The sequence below is a fragment of the Equus przewalskii genome, chromosome 32 (assembly GCF_037783145.1).
Source record: "Equus przewalskii isolate Varuska chromosome 32, EquPr2, whole genome shotgun sequence".
NCBI lineage: Eukaryota > Metazoa > Chordata > Mammalia > Perissodactyla > Equidae > Equus > Equus przewalskii.
In genome coordinates this window covers 16189222-16206228 of record NC_091862.1, presented here as the reverse complement: position 1 = coordinate 16206228, position 17007 = coordinate 16189222, and the positions used below count along the sequence as shown (strand labels likewise).

Genomic DNA, 17007 nt, shown 5'->3' with positions numbered 1-17007 from the left:
GCCTTCTTTAGTTTTTAAAAAAATCAAGTCATCTCAGCTCCTTTAGAAAGGAGTAAATTCTGCTTTCCTGGACTGAGACCTATATTGGGCTTTTACAAATTTCTGCCCGAATGGGATTGTCCTCATGACTTGGTTCAGGAGGCCAAATGAATAGAACCTCAAACCACCCCATTTCAGTTCTAGAAGTTAGATAGCCCCCCCGGGATAAATCTGTTTGCTCTCAGGTCGTATATCTAGAGGTTAAGCTGTCAGCCAGTGTGACATTGAAGGCAGCCTTGGGATTGGGGGAAGAAGACCAATGGTGGCTATCATAAAGGATGGCATTCGCTGTCAGGAAGGTTCAGAGCCGGCTCAGAGATGTATGTCTGCTCTGCGCGGCTTCTCTCTGTCTCCCCCACAAGCTTACATCCTCACCTCTGCTGCTTTTGATAAATGTCTCTCTGAACCCACCATTGCAGTGTCTGCAGGCTGGGGTGCAGTTGGCGATGAGCTGAGCCCTCCCCCTCACTCCATCACCCTGGAGCTGTGGGGAAAAGGCTGCCCAAGGGGGCTTGTCTCCCTTCTCTGCCAGGACGTGAGATGGTTTTTTGCAAGCTCACATAAAGGTTACGAACTTCCATGGCTGCTCCTCTGAAACTATAATAGATTCCTGTTTTAATTATTATTTTGGAAAATACTCCTGCAGGATTTCAGCAGTCTCCAAGCCCATTCTACAAGTTCAAGTACATTTTTGAAAGAATGTTTTCGAAAGTATAGATTGTGCTGAACGCCTGTAGTTATGAATGGATTAGATGTGTGTTATCTCCTGGAGAAAAATGCATCTGGAAACAGACTGCATTCTTAGAGGGATAATTAGTTCATTGTGCTTAGCACAGCAAGTCCTCCCAGGGTGTCCTCAGAGATGGGACTGATCTAGAATGGAAAGCAAGAGACCATTTGTAACATATTGCTTGCTTGCTATCCAAAAATTGCTCAGTTCAGAAATAACTAAGACTTGATTTCATCGTTTCTGGACAATAAAGACCGAAATATCCTAATAGAAGAACAGAGTGAAAAATAGAGCTAATGATTGCCATAGAGGCCAAGGAATGAGCCCATGGAGGGTTTCAGAGTCCAAGACGTGTGCCCCTCAAGGCGACCTCAGTTGGTTTTCATGGCAGACTGACTGATACATGATGGAGAAGGTACATCGTAACTTGATTGCGAGGTAAGCATGGGATGTGAAAAAGTGTTATGAATAATGGGCTTTGTGTCTTTGTTTTCTAAACTCCTTATGACCATGGCTCAATACTGGCATTTGAGTGCAATAGGGGATGAGGAATTATATTTTCAGTTGGATAATTCAAGAGCTGGTAACTATTTATTATTTATAGTTTGGTTTCCGTTATTAGATTCAACACACCAGGACTAACAAAAAATAATGCTTTCATTTAATTTCTCCTACACTTGAGTCCTTTTGTCTGCCTTAGACCTGTGTCTTTTGCTAAGAATAACCTTTTTAAATTTGTGAAGACAAACTCACTTCCCATTAAAATTATTTCACTTTGAAAATAGTCCTCTCGGAAGAAAAAACCAGATTAGCTTCTTGGTTTGTTTCGCACGGTATATAGTTTGGTTTGTATGACAATAGCAAGGCAGAATTTATAGTTGGCGACATTTTCTGGGTTTCGAGTAGGCTGTCTGGAAGAGTGTATGTAGATTTTTAATAAACAATGCAGATGGGGGTTAGTAGTTCAGTCTTACTTTCTGGAGGAAGGTCAGTGTGTCCTCCTAAGGGACATCCTTGGGGATGTGTGACACCTCTGGGCATGCAATTGACTTTAATGTTTCTCACATTTATTCTGGGATATGTGTAGAAAATATAATCTCATGCCCTTTTCTTTCAAAGAAAAAAAGTTCTAATAGACTAAAAGAAAATCAAGAATATTTTGTCAATGGCCTGTGCTTTAGAAAATAGTTGGTTTTCCCATTTTTCGGGGGCATTGTGTCACAATGGCAATCTGTTAAGTCACAAGATAATCAGGTTCCCCCCTCCTCCAGCAGTTAAATTGTTATGCTCCATATATAAAATATTAGTTGTGTTTTGAAATATTCCTTATAACTTCTAGCACCTTTGTATCTGAACATGTAAGATTATTTTCTAAATCTGCCTTATCCAGTATTGATTCTATAAAGCAAAATCATTCTGACTCTAAAAAATGTGCGCATGCCTTTGGCCTCCTTTCTTTCTCCGGGCCATTCTTTCATCCTTCGTTGCCCAGCTTCTTGGAGCCGTTGCCTGGCTGCAAAGTCAGCAGAGTATCTCAATTAGGTCAGACCTTGCGAAGCCCCTAGAACGGCATGCTCTCTGGGCTTCCTCCCCGCCCTCCCGGACAAGCCCATCCTGGCCTCCTACCTAAAAGACCTGTAGATTGCCTTGAAAGGATGCTCAGGCTAACTCATGCTACTGTGGCGCTGACTCCTTACCCTTCCCAGGGGAGAGCAGAGTTTTAACTGATGGCTTTCACCTTAAACCAAAAAGAGCTGGTTTTTCCTAATGGAATTGCAGGCCCTATGGGAAATTTCTGGACAGGGATGTTTTGAAATGGTGGGGCTCTCTGGTCTTCCTCTAATTGGGCCGTGAGGCTCGCCTGCAGTTGGCTCGCTGGCTGGTTTGTGTCCTGCTGGCTGTAGACACGTCCTGTGGGCTCTGCTTTTCTACCTCTGTGACCCCACTCCTGACGGGGACACTGAATAGCTCCCATATTTCCTGATTGTGTAACCTGTGCTACAAGGGAATTAAGAGCGCTTTCCAGTAAGAGTATCTTTTTTCCCCAACAAGGCATAAATGTGCATTTTATCTGTGGCCACTGTCACTATTATTTAAAAGGAGATTTTGCTGAGCAAAAACAATCTTTTCACCTACTATTAATATTGCCAAATAAATTATGCAGCAGGTAGTGGCAAGGAGACCAGTATTTGTGCCTTTTGCATGTCATGTGATTTATTTTGCTGCGTGCACCAAAGTCCAGTGGCAAGACAGCAGGGCACCTGCAGGAAATGTTAATAGCCTAGTGTAACGGGTGTGTGGGATATGAGACGGAAAGGACTGGAAAGCAAAACCATCACAGAGCTAAGGTGGAACGAACAGAGGCCTTAAGAAAATACTGAGACACAGAAGGCTCTCAAGTATGAAAGAACCTTGAATGTTGCTCAAGAAATGTAACTTTCTCTTTCCTTTTCTTTTCCTTTGTGCTATTAGGTGTCTGTGTTTTCCCTGCCCAAGCCCTGTGCACTCTATTCATTTGTTCATTCATCCAGCAAATACTTGGTCCTGGGAGAAAGATACAGGCAAAAAATGTGTGTGTGTGTTTGTGTTCCCTGCTTTGAAAAAGCTCACAATTTTAAAAACTGGATTCAAAATACTATGAATCCTGCACGTTTGTGGATGCGATATAGAGCAGTTTCAGTACCTTGCGAGTGAAACAAGACGTCTGTACTTATCCAAGTTGATGATTTTGCTAAAGCAGGAATCGCAGGTGAACTGACAGATGGCTGACCCATGGGATCCAGTGTGGCCTGTGCTGTCACTGCAAGGCTGTCCTTCAAGCCGAGCCACTTGTCCAGTGGAGACGTTTACAGACCGCCCAGCAGCCACTCTCAAAGCAGCTTTGCTGTTTTCATTCACTTGCAATGTACACAGCATCTCTCAGAAACGGCTTTTAAAAAATACGTTTCTTGGCCAAAAAAAGAAAAATTCAAATACAATAATATTATATTGGAAGATAGACATAGTTAACTTGTGATCTGAGGCTATACACAGAAAACAAATGGCTCAAGAAGAAGCCAGGAGCCTCTGTGTATACTACCCCATCTAAGAACTTAGATCTTTGTATGTTCTGCATGAATATCAAATCTACAGTACAGGGAGGCTCCCTCCTCCCCAAGCTGATAGTCCAGAGTAGGAGAGAGACGATTAGAAAAAAGGTAAATATGAGACCACGAGATGCTTACTGTAAGTGTAATAACCAGCACTGTAACAAGTGGAAAGATGAGTGGGCTGGAGTTGTTGTGGAAGACTTGATGGAGCTTGTAAGATCTGGGCTGACTCTTAGCTAAACAGACATGGATCTGGGGACCTAATCTGGGGGCAAGAGAGACTGCCGTGGAGGTCAAAACGGAGGATTAACAGAGGACCCCTCCACTCAAACTGCCTTTTCAGCCTCTGTGAATTAGTGATTTCCATCACACTAGTGAATTTTGCGGGGGGAGAAATCATTGCAAGAAGTGTCTTCTGAACTAACTGATAAATCCATTAAAATGGCTTTTCCTTTACTTAAGTAGCCTTCTATATGTTCAGCCTTCTTTGAAAGGAAATAGGTATTAAAACAAATTATCCTATTATGTTGTTAGTTTAAAGTTACTTAATAGGTATGATAGAAACAGCTATATTAAAGATGAACAGCTAATTTTATTTTCCATAACCACAAATGAATGCTTTAAATGGAACTTTATTTAAAGGATATTAATCCTTTGAAATAGTTTAGTTTTAGGTGTCTATGCCTGGGCATAATCCATATTTTGAGTTTTTGTTCCATGGTGCAGTAGTATCAGTTTTCAGCAAGTTTTTTACTTCTGAAAACCTTCATCCCAAGAACTCAATTTCTTTTTCAAATATGAACCTTTTGACTCTTTATATAAAAATAGATATAGCATTTTAAGAGGGAGAAGTGACCTTAAGGAAGTCAAAATCCAAAATAATTTGAAGGTCTCTCCTACTAAAGTTTGGAAGTTAGTTCATACTTAGTATTTATGAATATAAAATCATAGAACTTAAATGTTTTTCTAAGAAATGCTTCTAAATTTACATTTTAGGTATTTGTCTTCAGATCGATTTGTAAATACTATTTTTTAAAAAGTCAAGCTTCAATGTATTCTTACTTAAATTTGCTTACTTAAAACTGTATTAAATATCTTGTTAACAGAAGCTAAGTACAGTATCCAAACTTCCTTCAGCTATGCGTTATTCACTGCCCACCCCCACCCTCCAAACTTCACTTTAAAACTTACGCTGGGGCCAGCCCCATGTCCCAGTGATTCAGTTCGGCATGCTCTGCTTCCGCTGCCCAGGTTCGTGGGTTCAGATCCCTGGTGTGGACCTATACCACTTGTCAGCCATGCTGTGGTGGCGACCCACATATAAAGTAGAGAAAGATTGGACAGATGTTAGCTCAGGGCTAATCTTCCATCAGCAAAAAAAGAGGAAGATTAGCAACAGATGTTAGCTCAGGGCTAATCTTCCTCAGCAAAAAAACAAAACAAAACAAAAAAAAGTGTGTTAAAGATGTGTCCATTTACTTTGAAACAAACTTATAATTCGGGAAGTCAACTTGAAAATATCAGAGCTCCGAAGATCTTGCTGCTTTTGTGGAGTTTAATGAGAACAGTGGCTGGAGCCAAGGAAGGTAGAGCCCCGGCTGCTTTAGGAGAGTGTGGGTTGTATTTGATGTTTACAAAAGAATGGCAGTCGCGGGGTGTTGCTCAGCGAAGTGTGCATTTTCAAGTTCCCCACAGTGGTGTCTATTGTCCTGTTTCTCAATTGAATGATGTCATGTTTCATTTAAGGCTCTTAGTGATGCTGAAGTCTGTGGTCTGCACACTGGGGGGAAGAGGCAGTGAGAAAGTTGCAAATCAGGTTTTTGTAAAGCCTTTGTGTGTTGGGTTTTGAGAGATAGAAGCTGACTCATGCCATATTTCTACGGAAGGAGCTGCACAGACTAGTGAAGCCGTCTTGTTTTACCTGACTGAGCTCCCAGTGAGGTCACTACATCAGCTGAAGGCAGGCAGACAATGTGGCTTACCCTGGGGAGAGGACAGGTAGGTGCTAACGTGAATGTGGCTGAAGAACCATGCCTGGGCAAACTCGCTCCTTCTCTCTTGGAGCAGCCGGAGACCGGCCACAGCGCTGGGAAGCTGTCGCCAGGGATTGTGTTCACAACACTGTGCAAGGACAGCAGCTGGCGTGGATATGTTACAACTGTTCTGTTGTAAATGCGACGTAGAAAGAGTTCTCCAACAATGGAATTCGTCTAGAAGGCGATTGTTTTCTCCATCTGAACGGCAGTCTGTCTTAGATGGTTTTTGCCTGGTTTGGTTTGGTGTTTATCTTTCCTTAAAGTTAGCCTGAAAGATCTAGAGAACTGATGTCTGAGACTCTGGGGAGAAAATGAAAATCCCAAGTTTGCTCAGCGTTTTAATGTGCTTTCTTTATGAGGTTCCTGTGGGCTAAGCCAGGGAGCAGAATAAGTGTTTGCAAAGTTTATGCTTAGCAACTCTACTGATGAAATTTTGTCTGAGTCTGGTGGTAACCAAAGTTGGCTTAGGAGATGCAGGTTCCATTTTGAGTGTTTATTGGTAAAAAATACTTTTGTTCAAAGGAATGATTCGGGAGGAGGCATGGATTATGTTCACTGCTGTTGCCCATTGAAATCTGATTTTATTTTGTTTTATTAATTATTCTAATTTAGTGATACTAATATTTTGAAAGAAAATGTATCTATTCGGCATTTCTTTTCATTCATCATATACTGAACATAATAATCAATTATTTTAATTTTAAGTATTTGATACAAACTGAGGTCGTGATTTTAACTTCCTTATATAACCTTTACAGATTATTAAAGTAATACACTTGTTGAAGAAAAGTGATATTTCCAGATAAATACCAAAGGAAAAAAATCATCCATTCTCCTACTGGGTAAAACCAATGTTAATATTTTATTAGATATCCTTTCAGTCTTTTTCTAATGTGGATCATAAATAAGTGGCATTTTAAACTCAAAATTGGGATCGCCTTGTACCTATGTTTTGTAAAGCACCCATTTTGCTCAACTGTATATTATGACCATTTTCTACACCCTTAGGGATTTGAAAGAACATGACATTTAATAGTTTGATGCTGTACCTTCTAGATGGATTTGTTTACTCTGGACTCTATTGTTAGACACTTTGCATTCTCTTCCTCCTCCTTTTTCTCTAAGAAAATGTTATTGAGCCTAATGCCTCCCTCTCAGCTGCACAGAGATGTTGTTGCAACTGCGTGTGTTCAATACGGATGGAGTCTGTATATAGAACCGTCATTGTTTAGTTACTCTTTAGACTGATTTCAACACTCACAGGAAAATGCTGTTCCAAGGGAAGCTGGAGCATAGATTATTTTTTAATCTAAATTAAAAATAGAGTTGTCTAGCCTTTGGCAAAGTCAGTAATATATTTTTCATCATCCAAGACCTGGCATTAGTAGAAGAAAATTGCTATTTTGTGGTTACTGCTCATGCTGTGATCCCAGCCAGGAGTTGGGCACGGCACTTGTGACATCCAGTGACTTGCTGTCTGTTTCAGGGTTGGAGTCACCGCCTGAAGGTTAGATGGGGCCTGGGGAAGTCATTTAGTCTAGCGGCCTCACTTACACACAAGGAAGCCGGAGACCCAAAGATTGCAATCCAGACCTCAACAGGGCAGGGCCAGGGCAGAAATGCAAATCCTCCCACCAAAGGAGGGAGTGTTATGTCATCGCTTCATTTCTGCCTGGTCCCCTGAGCTCTTTCAGTACACATGGTTGGGCATGTATCCATTCCTTTACACACAGACACACACGCTATGGAAGCCCTTTTGGCACATTGGCACCATGGGTTTTACACAAGTAGCTTATGTTTAATGCTCCATTTCCTGATCTCTAAGCTCCTTTGCTGCCCTACTATTTTATGCGTCTATATCCACGTCCAAAGAAGGGACTAGAAATCAGAAACCATAGTCTCTGATTCACAATTCGACTTTGAGCCCGATGTTACCTAACCTCTCTGTTTATTTTTTTCCTTCTATAAAATTTTTAAAAGCAATGACACATGCGAATGAACTTGGAGGCTTGGTTCGGTTTGTTTTTTAGGATAGTTTTGTGGGGTTTTTTTTGAGAAAGATTAGCCCTGAGCTAACATCCACTGCCAATCCTCCTCTTTTTGCTGAGGAAGACTGGCCCTGAGCTCACATCCATGCCCATCTTCCTTTATTTTGTACGTGGAACGCCTGCCACAGCATGGCTTGATGAGTGGTGCTAGGTCGGTGCCCGGGATCCAAACCCGTGAACCCCCAGCCAACGAAGTAGAGAGCGCGAACTTAACCACTTGGCCAATGGGCCAGTCCCAAGGGTAATTTTGATATAGAGTTAAAGCAGTGGCATGTTATGGTAAGGCTGACCTGTTCTAATGGAGACTGTTCAGGCTATCTCTTGCTACCTAACAAATCACTCCAAAACCTAGTAGTTTTGAACAACAACGATCTTTTATAATCTCTCAAAGTTTCTGTGAGGCAGGAGTTTGGGACAGGCTCTGCTAGCTGGTTCTGCTCAGGGACTCATGAAGTTACAGGCGGACCTGACAGTGCTGGGGTCATCACAGAGGTGTCTCATTCACGCGTCTGGTGTCTTGGCTGGAAACACTCAAACAGCGGGGGCCAGGCAGCTGGGGTTCCTGGAGCATCTCTCTGCATATCCGTGTGGTTTCCCCACATGGTTTCTCCAGTGCATCAGCTTCAGGATAACCAGACTTTTTCATGTGGTGGCTCAGGGCATGTCTAGCCCCAATTATTGCAAAGTTCCTTCTGTCTTTATGCTCTGCCATACTCTAGGGCATGGGTGTCAGGTTTGTGGTTCAGGCAAAGTTCCTGCCGCATCTGGGGCCCACTTGGAAACGGGCAAGAATGTGGAGGAATGATGTCTAACGCTTGAGGAATGAACCCCCAAAGGGGCACGTATCATTTCCATTGGTGAGAACTTGACCACATGGCTGTGTCGAATGGTAGGGCGGCTGGGGAGTGCGCTCAGCTGAAACTTCACTCAACAAGAAGGGGGAGTGGATTTTGGTAGACAACCAACAGTGGGCTCTCAAAGTGATAACACAACCCCTAGTGTATCTTTTACCCCTGTCTATCATCTCCTTTATCTTCCACACTAACTCACCACAAAATAGCAGATGGTAAAAGTACAAACAGCTGCATTTGCATAAAAAGCCTTAAGGGAATTCCCTTAGGCTCCTTTTTAGCCAAACTGGCATGCCTGTGCCCTCAAAGGTAGAAATTCTGGAGTCACCACTTAGGTAAGGCAATTTATCTACTACATTAGCTGCCTGAACGATCTGACTTAACCCCTACTCAACTGCGGTAGCCATTGTACCTCTTAGTTTCCGCTGATTAGCACAGGAATCAATTAGTAAAGTTATCTGAATATTCAGTACCAGACTTCATAGCTTGCAGGAATCTTTGTTCTCCATTCAACCCCTCACCTCTTACTTGAACAAGAGCGTTTTTGCAAGACGTCTCTTCCCAGCCTAGATCTTGTTCAAATACTTGCTTTACTGACTCTTCAATGGGAACAAGATTTTTTTTTCAACTATTTATTTTGGAAAATTTTTAAGTTTACAGAAAAGTTGCCAAGATAGTCCAGAGTTACCATACGCCCTTCATCCAGCTTCCCCCAGTGTTAACATCTTGCCCAACCATAGTGCATTGGTCAAAACTAAGAAATGAACGTGGTAACAAGAGTTTTTACTTCTTCGTTACCAAACAGCTGCAAATAAGTAGGAAAATCGTATTCTCAGATTGAATGCTCTGAACACGAAAGAACACGTGGGATTGTAGTCTTGGCTCTGCCATTAACACAAGGATCACATTAGTATTTTAGAAAACTGAGAGGTGAAAATTCATGTCGCAATGTAGTGGCTTGTGTCTATTAAGCTATCCACTATCCCAGAGGTGGATAGGGGACGAGGATTCTCCCCAAATACCTGGTGTTGTCTTTGAAATGGATGAATGTGTACTTCTCATAACTTTAACCCTTAAAAGTTTGGGGTGTTTTTGAATCACGAAGTCAGTTGTTTCCGACTTTTGAGGCTCTACCAACGACTGGCTCTTTATTAAGTGAGCTTTGCTGGCTGATAGAATAACTTCTTGCTTACACCTTAGTCTCCCTGTTGCTTCCCCTTTCTGAGTCGTTCACAGGCAGTGTATGTCATAAGGAACTATGTAATTTTAGATATCCTTGGTCTTGAGCACAACACATTCTCATGATTTCCGTGATAGTCTTGCGAAGGAACTCAGGTTAGGTGTTCGAAGTCTAGCATAGCAATGAGCCGAATTTGGGAATCCTGGTCATTCCTCAGCCCCTGCTGTGCACTGAGCTCTGGCTCGCCTTCTGAGCACTCCTCGGGGGTTGTGGCAGAGAGTGGTTGCTGTGGACGGTCAGCCCCCCTCCCACTTGTAAACATGGTCACAGCAAGTCTGTGCTTTACTTGCCAAGGAAAGGTCTACCTCACCCCCAAAGCAGTCTGAGAGATAAGTTAGAGCTAAGAAGTGCTGCTTCTGAGTCTGGCAGCAACATTCCGAAGGAGAGCAGTTGGAAGTTTGTAAAGCCACCAAATTAGAGCACGGAGTTAGAGCTCTTCCACCTAGCAAAACTTAGAGAGGGACCTGGCATGAAGGAAAATGTGCAAAAGCGCCTCTCCACTGGGGCCGTTTAGCATTTTTTCTTTTTGTTAAGGATGGCACAAGAAGGAATATTTTATTTTGATAGCTTGTGGGCGAACAGTACTTCTAAGAGTCATTAGGACACCAAGGCCCCTCTGCATGTGCATCCACCCCCACCTCCTCCAGCTTTCCCACGGGCCACATGGACCAAGAGCCTCAAGGTTCCCAGAACCGGCTTATTTTAGGGTATTTGTGGTCAAAAGACCCACTGACATGGGCCATTAGCAGTATCTGGCAAGTTCTCACAAGTTGCTGTATTATTAGCCCTACGTTTGGAATTTGGTTAGAAAGAGAAGTTATGAGAAGGAAAGGAAAGCAAAATAGCAAATTACCCAAATGTTAACACAACCTGCCAACATCTTGCACTCTGGACAGAGGATAAAGCTTTCTGGCTCTACAGCCTTCTATCTGGGTATTTCAGTTTATCACCAGAAATCAGCTACCCCAATATCTAGGACACAGTGATTGTCTACCATCTCTATTTTTGCTAACTCCTAACAATATTGTGTATTAATGAATGGGCTAAGAAAAGGTCAAACTTCAAGTTGTATACACCTCTCCACTCACTACTATTTGAACAAAGCTTGATAAGGAAGTCAATTCAAATCTTACAGACGAATTGTCTGGAAGACTTCTAGATCAGCATTGACCAACTAAAATATAATGCAAGCCACATATATAATATGTAATTTTCTGGTAGCCACATTTAAAAAAGTAAGATGAAACTGGTGAAAATAGTTTTAAGATATTTTATTTAACCCACTGTTCCAAAATATTATTTCAATGTGCAATTAATATAAAAATTATTAATGAGGTATTTTATACTTTTCTGTTTCATACTAAGTCTTTGACATCTGGTGTGTATTTTACACTTACAGCACATCTCAGTTGGGTCTAGTTGCATTTCAAGTGCTCGATAGTCACGTGGCTACTGGCTGCGGTGTTGAACAGTACAGCTGTGGAGGGAAATATTAATCATTGGTGAGTGTTTTAGGAAGAGTAGGCCAGACAGGGTGGAAATCTCAAGTTATTTTGAGGGAGGTGAGAACAAGACTAGACAGTTTTTATGAGGTACGTTTCCTTATGTGAGAAAACTATAATTTTCTTCTAAGCAATGAATCAACATAAAAAATGTTATCCATTAGCAAATGCAGTCTCATATTATATGCCATCATATGACCTAGCTTTAAATGTTTCACTTCAGTCATTGGTAATTTGGGAAGGTATTTAATTAACCACGCTTAAACACTACAGAAACCAAAGATCTCAAATATTCTATTTTATAATATAGTGCCTGGTAGGCAGTCTGAAGAAAAGGTGTGTCCGGTGGCCTAATGCATGACCTGTATGGGAACATATGAAGCCTTCTTTGAAACAGGGCCCAGTTCATGTTGCTATTTAAGATTCACCCATGAGGGGGTCCCCTGTTGATCTGGGTTTCACACCCCACTTTTCTCTACCTTTGAAAATATAAAAGGCACTATCATTCCTGGCAGCACAACATGGATTCCTCTAAAACATTGGGCAATTTTTTGTTCCTCGTTAATCCCTCTGTCCCAGTACCGGCTGGCTAACTTGGAGTAAAAGTAAGCAAAGAAATGAGTCTCTCTGTTGTGTTCATTTTTCACCAGTCCTGATAATGAGTATTTGCCAAGAGTTATATAACTGTTAAATATAGTTCTCTAGACTAGAGAGAAGATCGATTCTTGTCTAGTCAGAAAATCAGCGCTTGTCCTGGAGACCAGTGTATCCAGATCTGGGCAGCGGGGGAGGAGGGGGGGGAGTTGATCTAGACTTTTCCAGATGCTTCGACTTTCATATAGAGTATATCCAACTTATGTTTGGCCCTAACTCATAACCTCATTGGACCCTTGGAACCTCAGAGAATCCTCATATATTTTCCAAGTTAGTTCGCAGTTCTGAAAGTGAGATCAACCTCATGGTTATAGTTATGGTGGATGCCAATGGGAAGAAAACCTCGTTGTGCCTGCTGTTACTCTGAACTGCCCAGGACTTTCTTAATGCCAGTCCTGAACGTGGCAAGCATCCTTGGCTACAAGCATACCTAAACGCCCGCCTGCTTCTTGGATTTTTGCCACATTCAAGTTGGATCAGGCCTTTTAGGGCAAGTGCATTTTAACTGCTATAACCAATCCATGTTTTATGGGCCATAAAGTTGTTATAGAGCAAGCAGAAAGAATATTGCAAAAGCTTTAAAAATGTGCAGCAAACTTATACCATGTGATGGTGGTTATGCTGATAAATTACTCATTTCCTACAACTTACCATTCCTTCTTGTTGACTTGAGTAGGTGTCTTTATTTTATATTCATAATTTTAATATTTGCATTATAAGTTTGCACTGTTTGCCATGAATATAAACTATCTAGAAAAAGTCAGGATGTTGATTTGATGGATTCTTTATATTTTAGAAATATTGGTACCAGTTGTGTGATGATCTTTATTACAGCGTCAAATGTTCATATTCCTTTTGAAAAATGATCATTAATCTATATTCTTGTTATTGTGTTTGTCTTATTATAACCTTCCAAACATAAGTTTTACTCCTCTGTTTTTCTAACAAAACTCGTAAACATGGGTTTTGGTGGTAAGGTAACCTGCCAAAATGAGGCAAATTTCTTCATTGATCACACTCTGTTGTGAGGCATTTTATCTCTATAAACCTGGGATCTCATTACTAGGGGGAGAAATGGTGATCCCGCCTTACAAATAAAGAAGATTGGAACTTTGTGTGTTTCACGAAAATAACTGCTGAAAATTCAAATTTCACGTAGGGCCCTTTTGAACCCAGGGTTTAAGTGCTACAGATATGTGACCTTTTGACTTTACAGATACTTTCTTTCTCTGCCCTTCCCTAGACACCAACAGCCCCATTTCTTTAAAAGCGGTGCCTCTTTTTATTATTTAATTGTGTATTTACCTGTGGTGTTATCTAACTTTACATGTGGAGGGTTGTAGATAATCAGTTATTCTCTGTAACAGTGTAACTCCACATCTACCACAAGTGGAACGTCAGCTTTCAGGGAGAGACAGAGAAATATGGTGGTGAGAGGGGAAGTTTTAAAGGGGGTGTGGTTCTTAATATTTTGGTTTTCCTTGCCCAGTATTAGAAAATTGTTGTCTGTGTGACACTTTTCTTTAATGCTGTATGCAAGTAAAAAGTAAAATGGTCAACATCCACTAAATCAAGTAGTGGTGGTTCCAGGAGGGTGGCTAAAATTGAGTGGAATTATAGTGGAATACTTAAAATGTAGAACGGTGTTTCTGGAAAATCCGTAAGACTCACAGAGGATGAGTTTTAAGCACATAGGAATCACTTGTGGTGCTTGTTAAACCTATAGATTCCTTGTGCCCTGACCGCTGAGCCTTTAATCTAGTAAATCAGGATTAATCTGCAGCCAGTACTCATTCCAGGTGGTCACACTTTGAGGCAATGGATGCAGTGCTTTTGAAACCTTCATGTGCATGCAGGTGGCGTGGACATCTTGTTAAAATGCAGACAAGTTCACTTGGTCCGGGGCCGTGCCTGAGACTCTGCATTTCTAACAAGCTCCCAGGTGATGCTTTAGAAACTCTGGCTTCACAGCCCACCCTCCCATGGGGACCTTTGTGTTTCCTTCTACAAGTAACTCGCTACCTTTCTGGTTTAACTTGGACATTGGGGTTGGGTTTTAACCTCCTTTAAACCTTCTCCTTAAATAGAATTTTTAAATACTTGCTTATTTTTCTCATCTTCTCCTTTTGCTTGTTTTCCATGGACGTAGATGCGCACCAGTTGCGTCTTGAAGCGCCAGCAGCTGTAACAGAAGTTCCAGACCCCAGGACCACAGCCAGCCCTTCCAGCTCCCAAGACCTGAAGGCCATGGAGCTCTCTGACAGCGACCGGCCCGTCAGCTTCGGCTCCACGTCGTCCTCGGCCTCTTCCCGGGACAGCCATGGTTCCTTCGGCAGCAGAATGACCTTAGTTTCCAACAGCCACTTGGGCTTGTTTCCCCAGGATAAGGAAGCGGGGGCCATAAAGCTGGAGCTGATTCCAGCCAGGCCGTTCTCCAGCAGCGAGCTGCCAACGGATGGCCCAGCCGCGCCTCAGAACCTGCACCAGGGCAGTGAAAGGCAGCCCCGGGTCCAGCGGAGAGGGGAGCCCAGCGGGGCCACGAGAACGGGTGCAGAGTCTGCCACCAGCCCCAAGCTCCTCTACGTGGATCGAGTTGTTCAGGAAATTCTGGAGACCGAAAGGACTTACGTGCAAGATTTAAAAAGCATCGTAGAGGTAAGGCCCACTTTTTTGTTTTAAGTTTGCCGTGCAGGATAAATAGGCCTGCAAAATACAGAGCAAAGCCAGGTGTAAGGAATACATTGTGAATGTTTAAACAGATCATAACGTAAGGCAAACCCTAGGGGCGTACTCACTGCGTTAAAATCCTCTTAATATTTGCATTAGCGAATTATGTGTTAGAGGCAAGAATGATGATACCAATGCGGACACCAGTATGTTGTGTTAATAAATCCTGCGCCGAAGATCTCAGGGTTCTCGCAGATGATGGAGCCGGACCTCAAGGCTCCTGACTTGCAGGTGTCAGGTGTGTCTTCACTGTCATCACAGTTGTCTTCTGGTGTCTGGGAGCTTCTAAAACGACTCACAGCTGTGTCCCACCTCCAGAGACTGGGATCTCGAGGGCCTGTGGGGTGGCCTGGGTGGTGGGGTTCTGGGAGATCTCCGGGTGATTCTACTGTGCAGACAAGGTTGGGAACCGCTGTTCGATGCTGTTCTCTGTCTTGGTGTTTTGGGGAAGGTGGGGAAGGGTAGAGAAAAACTATGGGCTCTATCTGGTTTGGGGCATTTACTTCCTGTTCACTTTTATAGTAAACAAGTTTTCATAAATTATTGGACTCCATGCAAATTGAGCTCGGCTTATGTGCCAGATCGCATACTCTGGAAATCCGATTATTGATTTGACTTTGATTTATAGATGAGTTTTTACAGATAAAGAATTACCAAAGCAACTCAGCTGTTAACTCATTCTCAATGTTAAAAATATTAATATTTCAAAGTCAAATTGATATGTTATGAAGCTACACTTCCCTGTAATACACCAAATTTTTTCATTGGTTAGTGCCAACTTCCTGTTTTAGACTCTTAATCTAAAATATATTTCAGAGTATAGCAGAATATTTGCCAATGAGCATGTTCTCCACCAAATACATATATTCTTATAGCTTTAGAAAAAATATTCTAAGGCACAATTGTGTTGAGTTCCACAAATGATGGAACCAGACATTGTCTCCTAAAAATAGTTATGACATAAGTTCCCAGTAAAAATAGAAATCAATTGATGCTCAACCGAAACAATATGTGAGACCAAATGTAGAGTAAACCCGGCCAACTGGTTTTTTAATTTCAACAGTGATGTCATTTGTACTTGAGAAGAAATACCTGTGAAACCGCCAAAAATTTTGCAACCTCAGGAAATTAATGGTTGTCAAAGCTGTCTTTGGTCTATCCTTTTTTTTTTTTCCTTGGAAACTTCAAAACTCGCCATACTGAGAGAGAAACCTTTAGTTACTGAACTGGGATCCCATGATCACTCTTGTTTTTTCTGAGGCTGGTTGATAAACCTTGGGTAGGAAGAAATAAGGTAAAAGATGAATGAAAGAAAACAGATCAAAACAGAATATTTTTTGTTTAAGAAAATTTCGGTGGAAGTTCTATTTCAGGCTATGCGAACACTCTTGCATTTTTTTCTCTCCCCAGGAATTAACCATGTTTTACAGTAGGGGTTGGTGGACTTTTTCTATAAAAGGCTAGAGAGTAACCATTTTATGCTTTCTGGGCCCTGAGATCTCAGTCACAATTGCTCAGCTCTGTTGTGGTAACTCAAAACCAGCTGTAGACAGGGGCCGGCCCAGTGGCGCAGCAGTTAAGTGCGCATGTTCCACTTTGGCAGCCCGGAGCTTGCCGGTTCGGATCCCGGGTGTGGACATGGCACCGTCTGACAAGCCATGCTGTGGTAGGCGTCCCACATATAAAGTAGAGGAAAATGGGCACGAATGTTAGCTCAGGGCCAGGCTTCCCCAGCAAAAAGAGGAGGATTGGCAGCAGTTAGTGCAGAGCTAATCCTCCTCCTAGAAAAAAAAAAAAACCAGCCATTGACACTATGTCAATGAATGGGCGTAGAAGTTCAAGTAAAATGGGGTAAGGTTTGACCCAAGGGCCATAGTTGGCTGACCTCTATAGTAGACTATAAATTTGTGCCTATGTTTCATCAACTGTAAAATGGGACTAATAAATAGTATGTGCCTCGTTGGGTTATGATTATGACAATTAGACTAGATATTATTTGAAAAGCTTACACAATAGTGCCTGCCGTATGATAAGCAATTAAGGGAAACTGTCATCCTCACTAGCCTCCTCCCATGATGGTTGAGAGTGATC

The 17007-nt window shown here is 42.0% G+C and overlaps 1 protein-coding gene across 7 annotated transcripts in view; it reads left to right on the top strand.

The window, feature by feature from the left end:
• Positions 1–17007, top strand: part of PLEKHG1 (pleckstrin homology and RhoGEF domain containing G1) — a 221161-nt gene that overhangs the window by 118401 nt on the left and 85753 nt on the right. For 4 of the 7 annotated variants that reach the window (XM_070603283.1, XM_070603285.1, XM_070603286.1 and 1 more), the window contains one exon: positions 14339–14844. In XM_070603283.1, the coding sequence (XP_070459384.1) occupies positions 14437–14844 (408 nt within the window). In that variant the 5' untranslated portion in view covers positions 14339–14436. Of the gene's footprint in view, positions 1–938; positions 1208–5587; positions 5857–13903; positions 14132–14338; positions 14845–17007 lie in introns of those variants that run through there. The other 3 variants (XM_008516999.2, XM_008516998.2, XM_070603282.1) reach the window with 3 other exon arrangements.